The sequence below is a fragment of the Pyrgilauda ruficollis genome, unplaced genomic scaffold (genome assembly GCF_017590135.1).
Source record: "Pyrgilauda ruficollis isolate IOZ18807 unplaced genomic scaffold, ASM1759013v1 scaffold98, whole genome shotgun sequence".
NCBI lineage: Eukaryota > Metazoa > Chordata > Aves > Passeriformes > Passeridae > Pyrgilauda > Pyrgilauda ruficollis.
Genome location: NW_024531932.1, coordinates 1,684,848 through 1,696,979, shown reverse-complemented (window position 1 = coordinate 1,696,979; position 12,132 = coordinate 1,684,848). Strand labels below are relative to the sequence as shown.

General features: G+C 40.9%; 1 protein-coding gene across 3 annotated transcripts in view; it reads right to left on the bottom strand.

The window, feature by feature from the left end:
* Positions 1-12,132, bottom strand: part of CTNNA3 (catenin alpha 3) — a 414,675-nt gene that overhangs the window by 113,363 nt on the left and 289,180 nt on the right. For all 3 annotated transcript variants that reach the window (XM_041490074.1, XM_041490075.1, XM_041490073.1), the window contains exon 11: positions 7,559-7,715. In XM_041490074.1, the coding sequence (XP_041346008.1) occupies positions 7,559-7,715 (157 nt within the window). The remainder of the gene's footprint in view (positions 1-7,558; positions 7,716-12,132) is intronic.

Below are 12,132 nucleotides of genomic sequence, written 5' to 3'. Positions count from 1 at the left end.
ACTTCAAAATGCTACAACACTGGATACAACCTTTCAGAACTTTTAACCTCAACTTCAGCAGTTGGCTTTAAATAAATTACTAAGCATATCTTAAACTTCCAATGGAATATGAGAAGAATTAGTAGGGCTGGAAAGGTTTTTCCAGAGTAACTACCACTTTAGTTTGGACACAGTTTGCTGATGTGTGACCATCAGTGGGAGCCATCACAAACCCTAAAGAAGCAGAGCCACTGGTCAGCGGACACAATGAACAGAGGAGAATACGTTAACCACCTCTGCTGCTCTGCACTCTCCCCTCTCAAAATGTCAGAAATTGAGTTAAATTAAGCTATTTTAAGCTTGAAGTTCACCGGTCTTGTTGCTAACAAGAAAAAGGGGTTTTATATTAAAAATCCAGAGCTTTCTCCTCCCTTCAACCATAACAAAAAGATATTAACACCCCCTTCATATCTTGGCTTGTTTCCATCCTGCCTGCCTGCCTCCTATGGCAACTATAAATTATTCTTTCAGATTACCTGAGGTTCTGGGGAAAAAAAAAACAACCAACCAGCACTGGGTAGACTATGACAGAATCATGGATAAATGAATATGATGCCATTTACAGGACAGGCAGCATCAAGAAAGTTATTTCTTAAGAATACCTTTATACAGAATGTGACACTGAATAATGAAAAACAGCTCAGCAGCAGACTAACTACCACAGGGCAGAGATAAGGAAGGCTGTGTGATATTCCGAGAACATTATAAAACCTGGAAGAGTATTTGCATGTAATTGCATTTAGGCATGTGAAAAGGCAGAGGAACTAAACAGACATGAGGGGTTTTTTTAAAAAATGACTGATGCAAAGTAATTTTGAAGAAATAGAGGAAAGGTCTGCCTCTATTGCACAAAATTGGATAATGCTACAGATCTGCTACATATTTGAAAAAACTAGCTACCAACAGGAAATACATCAGACGGGAAGATCAAGGGGAGAGTTAATAGCATTTTATATCAGTCTAATCTCAGGAAGAGTTTTCTGTATTTATGAGAGAATGACTGCATCATCCAAAAGAAGCAGTCACACTCTCCCAAAATGAGCTTCTCTGTCCACTGAGTATCGAAGAAAAACAAGGGAGCCTAAGCTTAGGAAATGTATTCAGCTCATCAGACTTAGTAAAAAAAAAAAAAAAAAAAAATAATCTATTTAACAACTACTTTTCTTTAAAAAGTTATGATTCGTAACAAACACTGGCTTGATACTAATGCAGAGACAATGACATGAAAAACCTGCAGCTGTCTTATTTAAGGTCTCTTAAGGACAAAGTGTGGTAAGACTGACAACTGCTCCGTGCAATCAATGGTACCCGAGCCCAGGAGAACACGAGCGAAGAACTGCACTAACGTCATCCAGCTGTTTTATGCCATCAATCACAAACAGACATTAATACAAAGCCTACCAAGAACACCAACAATATACACAGGAAAAGAGTTGAGACACAAAAGTCCATCTCATGTAGCAAAGAACGCAACAAAAACCAAAAATAACCCTTAAAGCCTGGAGCAGGCAGGAGAAGAACATTACCAAACAGAAACTGACTTCTGCAATCCAGCCAGGAATTAGGACAAACAAACCAAGAGGTTTCTGTCAGGATCTTTTCTAAAAGCGCTCAACTGGTTTAGTACTACACAGAAATAATGAAGCACTGGTCAGAGCTTCATTCTCCAGTCCCCATTCTCCATCCTCCAAAAAATATCTCATGGAAATACATTCACATTAATCTACTCTTAACTGGTGTGATTCAGATGAACTTCATTCTTCTCTCAGTGATGCAAGCAGGAGCGGGGATTTGCCAAGCAGACATTTTTCACATTTTATTGCAGTAGATTAATACTAGTTGTGTTGCGTTGTTAAGATTAGTTGTACCACAATAGCTAAGACCAAATTAAAACCAAGATTTGGACCACATATAACTGAAGAGGTCTCAAATTGAATTTCTGCAGGAAATTGGAAGTTTGCCCTGCTCTGCACAATTTGCTTTAGTAAAGAATCTTCAGAGCTCTCTTCTAATCCTTGTTAGTCTTTAATTCTGCTTCTCTATTCTGCTATTTCATACATGCTATCCCACATGACCATAAAGTCCCCCAACCCACTCTTTCCTAATCAACCACTGAAGACCTCTCCCAGCAGTAGAAACTGCAGCAGCAGCAGCTGGGACTCCAGATCTGGAGCTATAAATGTTGGGGAAAGAAGTGAAGCTGGGTATTTGCTCCCCCTTTGCGATCACTAAATTACGTCTTCCAAAACAGGCCTGTGGATAGAATACATAAGGTAGGTTCTTTTTCCTGATTATTTTTGCTGGTGTTTAAGTGAGAAATCTTCACTGAAATAAAAAAAAAAATAAATAAATCAAAAATATGGTCTCTTAGCTGTTGTTGATGGCCATAAGACTGTTTGCACCCACAAAAAGGATTTTCTCCAACAGCTTTACTGTAACGTCCAGTCTTTTGCTGCTTTCCTTGAATTAAAACTAGTTTCTGATGGCACAGGTTTACATTAAAAGGCAACTTTTGTTCCAACATGGTGGCATCATACTATTTCCCACCATTTTTGGAAAAAATAATTTTGAGATTCCAAGGAAAAGACTACCAGATGGGAAAAAAATATCTAGCTTGTATGATTTCAGACTTTTCAGGAATTCCCTGCACACTCCACATTTGACTATAAACTTCTCTACTCCATTTGGTGGGAGAAATGTACAAGATTTCCCAGGATTTGCTCTGAAAGTCTGCCCATCACCCCAGAACAAGAGTACCATAGAATAATGAACTGTGGCTCTTGTCCTTCTTGTCAGGAGTCACTAATTGGTCCCAATTCTTCAGTATAAATGTTATACTCTTTTGCCTACTCAGGTTATCTTGAATGATCCTTTATCCCATCAGGGAACTTCCTCAGCATTCTCTGAAATCTTTACCTATTTAAGGACCCTCAGGCCAGTTCCCGTAAGGAGCTGAATTTGTGGGGCACCTGTGGACACATTACAAAATACTGTTCTGCTCACAGGACTAACAGTGGCAGACTCCCCACATTCTACTGCAAATTGATTTGCCTGGGTCCACATTTGCAAATATCAATTTAGCAGAGCAAACTGCATGGGGGAATTGCACAAACCCTCACCTGAGGCAGACATGTAAGTGACAGCACTCCCTATGACTCTGTCAGGTAAAGAGCAGCAAACAGAACTTCTGGCAGGGAAACAACAAACTGGACAGCACACAAAACCCTCTCAGTGTCTAATGACTTATTACCCATTATTTGGAATGGATTTACCTTAAAAAAAATTAATTTGATTAAAAGTGCTGATGCAATTAAAAAGGACAAAATGCACTTTAGACAAATTGTATTTTAAGAAGGTATATAAAAGGGCAGAGAGCACAGACTTCATTTTATGCAACAGAAAAGGCTCTGGGTCATTTTTTGACTGCACTTGAAGACAGATTTACTCATACATGAGGAGGAATGAGGAAAGAGATGAACAAGGAAACGTTATGAAAACAAGGCACTTCCATTTTGGCAAAAGAAGAAGTACTGTTAAAGGCATTTAAGCATTCTGATATTATAAATATCACAAAGAGCAAAATTCAAGACAGCATTAGGGAGGCTGAAGAGAAGGCCCAGCTGATGAAATAATCTTACTTTGGGCAAGGACTTTAAGAGAAGGACACAGAAACAGCTCAGGGGTCCGTCATGCAAGCACTTCAAGAAGACAACAGAAAGGAAAAAAGAAAATCACAGGTCCTGAGAATTTTGTAAATATAAACACACTTCAGATCTTACCTATATGGTCCTTGAAAAAGTTAATTCTGGGACTAAAAGATCCAAGTCTTTTCTTACTGTTTTTCTAACACATGACAAAATTGAAATACTTAATAATTGCAATTAGCCTGTCATTGCAATTACACACCATCATCCGGAGCAGAAAACACACACACAAAGAACGAAAATACTGACATTTCAGATTTTCTACCTACACCCACTAGGTTTACTAAGACAGTTTTGAATAAAAGAGTATTAAAATAACACAGAAGAATCAACTTTAGGGAACGAGCCTCAAACTCTGTTTCAGGCTAATTGTATGAGGGAGAAGACACTAAGAGGCAGTTTACAAGAGCAGAGGGTTCAGGATAAAACTTCAGATTTACCACTACAAATGCAATTACAAGCAGAACAAAACAGGTTTCCTGGAAATTCATGCATCAAATGCAACAGCACATTTTAATTTATGAATCTGTAGACTTCACATCATCATGATAAATGGATGACAGTAATTTTTTAACTTAATGTCAGTGGGTTGTAAAGATTAACACCCACATTCTTCGTTGCATAAATTAACTATCCAAAACTGATAGGCTGAGACTGATTCTCTGTTCCTACAAGGTGTAACAAATCTATGAACAACAGTATCATAATTTATAATGTTTCATAATTACAATTACTTTTTTTTTAAACACAAGTCATTAACTCTTGCTTTCCTTTATAAGGAACAGAGCTCCACTTCAACTATTTGCAATCAGACCTCTTTTTCACCTGTAAGGATCTGATTTCGTCTTTTTTGTTCTGTAGTACTGTTTTCCTTTGATTATAGTACCATATAACTGGCAAGAATAAAACACAACTGAAAAAAAAAAAAACAATTTCAAGAAGATGCGTGAATCTGAAAAGACCAATACACTCATAAAAAGAAGAGCAGCATTTTGTTTATTATTAGATGTCATTTATAAGAACATAACAGAATACAAAACAAAAGCAACAAAGAAAAAACAACCAATCTTCCAAATGCTCACAATCTTCCTTCCCTGAGTGCCAGTGGGACAGGCAGGATTGTCAGAAATAACTGACCTCTCAATCAGTCCAAGAAGAAATTTTAAATGAACTTTAAAGTAGGCAGTTCTATTGTATGATGCAGAGTTCAGAATCACCAGAACCACTAGGGAAGGTGTGTTTACTGTATTTCCTAAAAAGTGTCCTGAATGAAACTCTGAATGCAATTCTGACACTCCAGAATTCATCTTTCCCCCACAACCTGCAAACTCAGCAACTCCAACTCACCTGAGTGAGGAGCTGACAAGCCAGCACAGCACAGAACCTCTTTTGAAAGGAATCTGCTGTTTTAAAAGGTATTTTTTGCCCAGAATGCCCATGTTGGCATGAGATGTACAATACTAATTTCTGTAGAAAAAACAGGGCTGTTAAATACCAGTTTTGGAATTCCCCTGTCTCAAACACGATGCAAAATCCTCAATCCTCAATTACCTTCCCTAATTACTGAGTAATTTCCAAAAACAGGCAGATACCATCTTCTACTACACTTCTAACCTTTCTATTTAGACAGAGCAGTATGTGAATGTTTTAATCCCTCAGAACACAGCAAAGGTGCTAATACCCTGTGGAGTAAACCAAGCATGATTTGCACTGCTCCTTACAATTACTCCTTTGTACATGAACTAGTAAAAAAACCTTTCCAAAGCAAAAAGGTGACATTGCCATAGAGAAACATCTTCTCAACACAGCCCTTAAGAATAAGCATGACACTTGAAGTTTAAACAAATTAAATTACAGAAGATGTTCTACACACAGTTTAAAGGAAATGCAGCAATGTTTACCTTTCTTGGAGCTCACGGCATGAGCTCCATACACATCACTGCTACCTGAATTCATTTCTGCTTTTACTTACTGTGAAATAGACAATCATTTAAATGTGTTCAACCAAAGAATGTAAATATACTAAAAAGCCAGGAGTCTTCTCTGAAATGAGCAGCTGCCCAGTGACAGATTTTTCTTCTACGTAATTATTATTGGAATGCTTAACTTTATTCTTCAAGTCCAAGAAATTTTGAAAAGAAAAACCAACCTAAAATGTGTCATTTCAATGAATCATAGCTGTATAGATAAAAATAATCATTTAGCTCAATAAATCTGACAGAAGATTTTTAACCTACTATGAAATCTCCTGAGTTTTACAGAGAATCATGTATTTTATTCATTAGCAATTGACTTGTTTCACCTCTTTATTAACAGCTTTAGCAATACCTGCATAAATTTCAGGAAAACTCAGGAACAGGAAAGATCTGCACGACAAGCAAGGGGCAGGTTCTTAAAGCACTTCCATCAAAGGCTAACTTACACAGGGAGAAAATAATTCTCAGGTTATGCTACTCTGTATGAAGATACAGAGCTGAGACACACACAGGAGAGTAACTATGAATAACTAAGCCACACTATTTGCAGTAAATTCTTCCACACTCAGACCTAAGTCACTTGCCAGGTATACCAGCTGACCTTGTAAAGCAAGGAGAATTTCCCCAGCCTGAAGAAAAGTCTGTATCCGCTATCAGCAGACCCACAAAGGGCCTGAACAGCCATCTCTGCTCATGCTGGTTGCACTGGAATATCCACACCCTGATGGCAAGAAACTTACTGGGACTCCACTCCAGCAGCTTCCAGAGCCCACAGTGATGGTACCCAACAGGCTTTAGAGCAAAGAATACCCAAACTCTGCCCCTTTCAGGCAAGGGTCTATTCTCACGTTTAGTGAGCAAAGCAGAACTTGGGAATGTGAACTTAGCTGTGACTTCACCTACAAAGGTTTTAAACTACTGACACCTGCAGAACTACTCATGTTTCCTACTGCTACATAAACCAAACAGCCCTAACTACTGGAACTAAGCCCAAAGGACATGCCCAAAGAGAAATGGGCAAGCACAGGGCCCACTGACCACATGGACACACAGAAATTAAACCACATTTAAGCTAGATGACACAAACCTTTCCTTTCTTTCCATGGTATGCTACTTTAAGAGAAATCAGAAAAGTAGAATTATACAAATTTACATGTGCTTCACAATACAAGGATTTCTAAACTATCCATATGAAGGTGTATTTTAGCAGGAGCAACAGAAAAAATAGGCACTGTGCAACTGAAATGCTTTTGTTTTCCTCACTAAGGAAAGTGAGACAGTGAGGGCAGAACCTTACTTCAGAACTGGGATCTTTAAACTGCAAAAAGTGAAACAACTGTTTTCACTCTTCTTTTTAAATGCTGAAGACACTCACTGCTTCAGTAAATACAGTTTACTACCCAAGGCCTCTTCACCGCAGAGATCTGTAAAAGTGTATTTTGTGTGACAAATATGTGCGACACTGAAAATCCCAGAAATTCTACTGTGCATTCCACAGGAACTGGAACACAGGGTATCACAAGAACCTCTTGTTTAAGGTATATGCACTTCCTTTCCTCAGAGACCTCTCATAGGTGCAGAGAGGATTTGAAACTGCAGAGGTAAATGAAGCTGTGGATAGATGTACCCCTGTCTCACCCACCTGGTCAGCCCCAGGGACTTCTGCCCAGCCCTACACCATGCACAGCAGGAATACCCACTGGGTGGGGACATTTGAAACAACAGCAATGGTTTCCCAAATCACTATACAATCTCATCTTTCACTGGTGTCCCACTGAAAAGTGATGAAAAATTTTCAAAGCAGATAAAAGAACAATTGGATTCTGAAAATTACCATACCTGATACAGCAAGGAAATCATCAATACTTGTTATATCATCCACAGCTTCAGTAAGAACATGGATGTGATTCTCCCATGTACTCCTATACATCTCCATGTTGTTTTTCACAACTTGACTTTTTGGTCTGGCAGCAAGAGCTAAAGCAGCATTAATAACCTGTACCAAAAACAGACAAAACCAACTAAATAATTACTTCTTCAGAAATCAAATATTGTGTTTTACTTAACATACAAAGCAGCATTCCTGTTCTCCAAACAAAAGTTTGCTCAGCTTTTGGTTCTGTTCTCAAGCAGAAGTATCAGTCAGATGTTGCTTAGGCAAACTACAATTTCAGCTTCATAAATTAAGAACCTGATGCAAGAGAACAGCAAAATCCCATCATTTTGGTTTTAGCTGGAAAATCACACTCTTCCAGTTTGCAGGATATCAAATACAAGGAGGTGTTCACTCACACACACTTCAGGCACACACTTACCAGCACAGCAACCATCATGTCAGTTCTGAGTTTGACATCAAGAGCTTGCTATGGAGTATATCCACTGAGAGAGAGAATATCAGCCTCTGCCATGTAGAAGTGGGAGGTTTTTACAGAACAACAGGCGTGTCTTTTAGGATCAGAGGTACGGGACACAACACATACTACACCTAGATAAAAGCAGCAGTCTGGTTGTGCTCAGTCAGTTCAGACTAAAACCACAAATTATATCCACATGAAGAGGGTAGATCTCATCTCTTTCAGAAAAGACTAACTGAAGGTGCAAACATTGGATCTCAAAATGATTATTTCTATGGATACTTGTTCAGTCAATTAGCTAGAGAGCCTTTTTTCCTAATATAGAAGTTTATTGATGTTATATACATAAACATTTTTAAATTAAACTAACACATATGCTGGGTAGAAGCTGAACATTAACCTTGCACTTCCCTTTCTTTCCTTCTGAATACTGCTTATTTATCAAGGCAGGGATAATTTTAAGACAGCCAAACACCACACAAAACATGGAGAGAATAAAAACAATACACCCTTGTTGCTGAGCATGGCAGAGAATTAAAAAGCACAGGAAGAGCAACAGGAAAAGAAGGAAAAACCCCCAACATCCCAAATGAAATATATTACACGTTCTCATTTGCTTTCTGAAAAAGGAAGAAAATGTTCAAGTTGCACACTGGCCCTGGAAAGAGTCATAAAAAGATTTTGCAAGATACTTCAATAGACCAGAATATGCTAGTGCAGTAACAATGAGAATTCTGCCTGCCCCGTTTTGGTCAGCTGGGTTCCTGACTCAGTAACAAACATTTGTTACAATACAGGAAAAGAGCAGAAGCTCTGATACTGCCAAGAGCAAAAGGCATCAAGGCTGAAATCAAACAAGCAGCACCTGTGTGCTGGGGGACATGTTTATAGAAGTGGAGATGCAAGTTGTAATTAATAACTGTGCTGGTTTTGCATTAATTGACATTTGGTGAGGCAGGAAGAAGCCACCCACGGAAATTATTTTTCTGAGTGGAGCTGCTGAGAGCTTCCTCCACGTCTAAAAAACACCAGTCAGCGCCTAGTTGTGAAGACTGACACGTTGTTCAGCCACTAGAAAGCTGAATACATCCCTGTGAACACACATGTTAAAAAACTCCAGGAAAAGCTCTCTTTCTTCTGGTGCCTGGAGGGAGAACTCCTTCCCTGTGAGGCTGGGAGGCTGTCACAGAGACTACAGCGCTTCAACCCCGGAACGGCAGAAACAGGCTTGGAGAAACACCCCTGTGGTTAGGGTGGGAAAAGTCTCTGTCCTATAAGCCTCCGCAACCACATGTTAATGTTTTAAGTTTCACTGGCTCCCCCAATTGATGTCACCCCTGTTCAGCTGCCTTTTCCATATTAGCATTCCCCCTAGAATGTTCTCTTCTTTTCTTATCCCCATTGGCTCTCATTTGCCCCATGGTTGCCTTCCTGGTTTACTGCTCCGACCCTGCACCACTTTTCCCCATTTCCATTGGCCCTCGTCCCTCAGGTCCACCCCTTCTCCCGCTTATTTAACCCTCTGCCTTCCACCGTGTTTTTGTCTTTGTCCCTGGACCCTCTTAGAATAAACACCCTTTGGATCTCCAAACAAAGACCCATCCTTGCCCTGTTTGTTAACTCCTTTTTAGCCAGCGTGCTCCAGGCCCTGAAAGCGCAGGTCGCTCCAAGGGACTCATTGAAGTGCAAACTTCACTTCCCCTTCCTGGCCTGGGGGCCGGGCAGGGCAGGGCAGGGCAGGGGCGGCTGTGGGGCCTCCAGCCAAGGCAGGGCCAGGCCCCAGCAGCTGCAGGGCAGGGGCGGCTGTGGGGCCTCCAGCCAAGGCAGGGCCAGGCCCCAGCAGCTGCAGGGCAGGGGAGAGGCGGCTGTGGGGTCTCCACCCAAGGCAGGGCCAGGCCCCAGCAGCTGCAGGGCAGGGGAGGGGCGGCTGTGGGGCCTCCAGCCAAGGCAGGGCCAGGCCGGGCCCCAGCAGCTGCAGGGCAGGGCAGGGGAGCCCATCGGCCGCTCAGTCCAAGCCTGGCCGCCGAGATCCCGTCCCTCCCCACAGCTCGGCACCGCACAAACCAGGGCGGCTCTGCAGTCCGCGCAGAAAGCGGCCCCTGGCTGGGACTGAACGCAGCAGGGGCTGGCAAACGCGGCCAGAGCGGCTGCCCCGTTCCAGCCCGGCCCCTGAGATTCTGACACGGCCCCGGCGCGGCCTGGAGATCCATCAGCACGAGCGCTCTGGCCACCGCCCGGCAGGGATCAGTCCCTGCAGGGATCACGTCTGCAGGGCCCGGTGAGATCTCAACCCTTTCAGTGCCCAAATAAGGCTTGTAGACCTCCAATCCTCCCTTGAGTGAGAGAAAAGGACAGAGTGAGGACACGCAGAGAAACAACAGGAAGACACCAAAGTCAGTAAAGAAAGAATCAAGTCCAATATGGCAGGAGAATGGGGAGATATCTTAAGTTTAAGCTGAAATCCTCTTGTAAAACTATGGAGAAGAATATAATTGATACATCAGACTCTTTTTCTCTGTAACTCATTGGAAAGTACATGGGATGAAGCATTCAAATTGAAAATACGAGCAAACACATCTATGCTAAAGTAGGAAGATGTTGAAGTAGCTGTGATCCTATGAGAAGTTCGAACAGAGAGAGAGAGGAGTGATCAAGACCCTGTGCCCCCAGGGAGAGAAGAAGACCTCTGTTCTCAGAGATGAAGATGATTTCAAAGATAGATAAAGAGAACTTTTACTCTTAAACAGCTCATCCTTAAAATAGTACCCCATAAGTTGATGTGGCCCATAAACACAGCTGTGAGAAGACTGTGAAAAGATGGGAGGGACTTCACGATTCCAGATTTTCCAGGCAGCTGCTATTTGTGAAAATTAAAAGCCACGAGGGAACTGTTTCTTGTGGAGAAGTCTCCATGGCATGGCAAGGGACACTCCTCTCCCTAAGTGAACTGAAGAAAGATTATTCTAGAGGTGATAAACTGACTGAATTGTTTCTACACATTGTTAGTGGGAAAGTTGTAGGGAAGAGGGGAAATGTTCTGAAAGTTTTATTTTGATTCTTATTATTCTTTGTTTTACTGTCAATAAAGTTTTCTTTATACCCTTTTAAAGTTTTGAGCCTGCTTTGCCTTCCTCCTAACCCTATCTCACAGCAGGAAATGAGTACACTGTAGTAAGTGCCCTGTCATTTAGCCAGCACTCAGCCCACCACATTATTGTGGTGCTGCATTGGCTGGGAAATCTCAAATTGGCAAACCAAAACCACTACAATAATTTTTCTAATTCTAACTCCAAACGTTGGAAAGCAGGTTATAAGCAGTCAGCACATACATTTTTGTCCAAATTATACATTTTGTTAGAATGCACAGCACGCCCAAAAACTCAATTCAGTGCCTATCCCCCTACAGTTGCATACAAGCTATTACCTACACTTTCTCTATTTCAATAGCAATACCCAAGATATGTAACTTTCCACAGGCACTGCAATATATAAAAGCCCATTTCTGTTCAGCTCTACAGCAGCTTCCCCAACACTTCTAAAATTAAGAAATTTGTAGAAGTTGAGGCTTTAACTGTGTTCATTCCTATCATGCTTGATCAATTTTCACAGGATCAATTTTCTAAGCCTGGGGCTCAAAATTTCCTCTCAATAATTCTTAGGTCACATTGGTCCTGTTTTGACTTACCACACTAACTAGTTTAGGTTTTAAAATGCATCCGTCAAGACTGAAATACTGAACAGGTAATTTCTAACTTTTCTGTTTAAGCTCCTAATTAGATATTAGCTGAAAGTCAAACTCTATTTCTGCTCGAATACAATAGTCTTTTTCTTACTGCATTTTCTTCTTTGTTTTGCCAGATTTACCAGGTTGGCTCTGCCAAAAGTAACAATGAGACGGTGCAAAAAGCTGTTCTGCTATCAGAGCCAGCATCTTTTATCTCGCAAAAGATAAAAGAACAACTTTTGTTTCACCACGTGCAATAAAGAGGTGAACTGCTTGGGAAGATCATCAAAGCTGTTACAGAATGTAGCCAACTTTATCAGATGGGTGCATTTAGA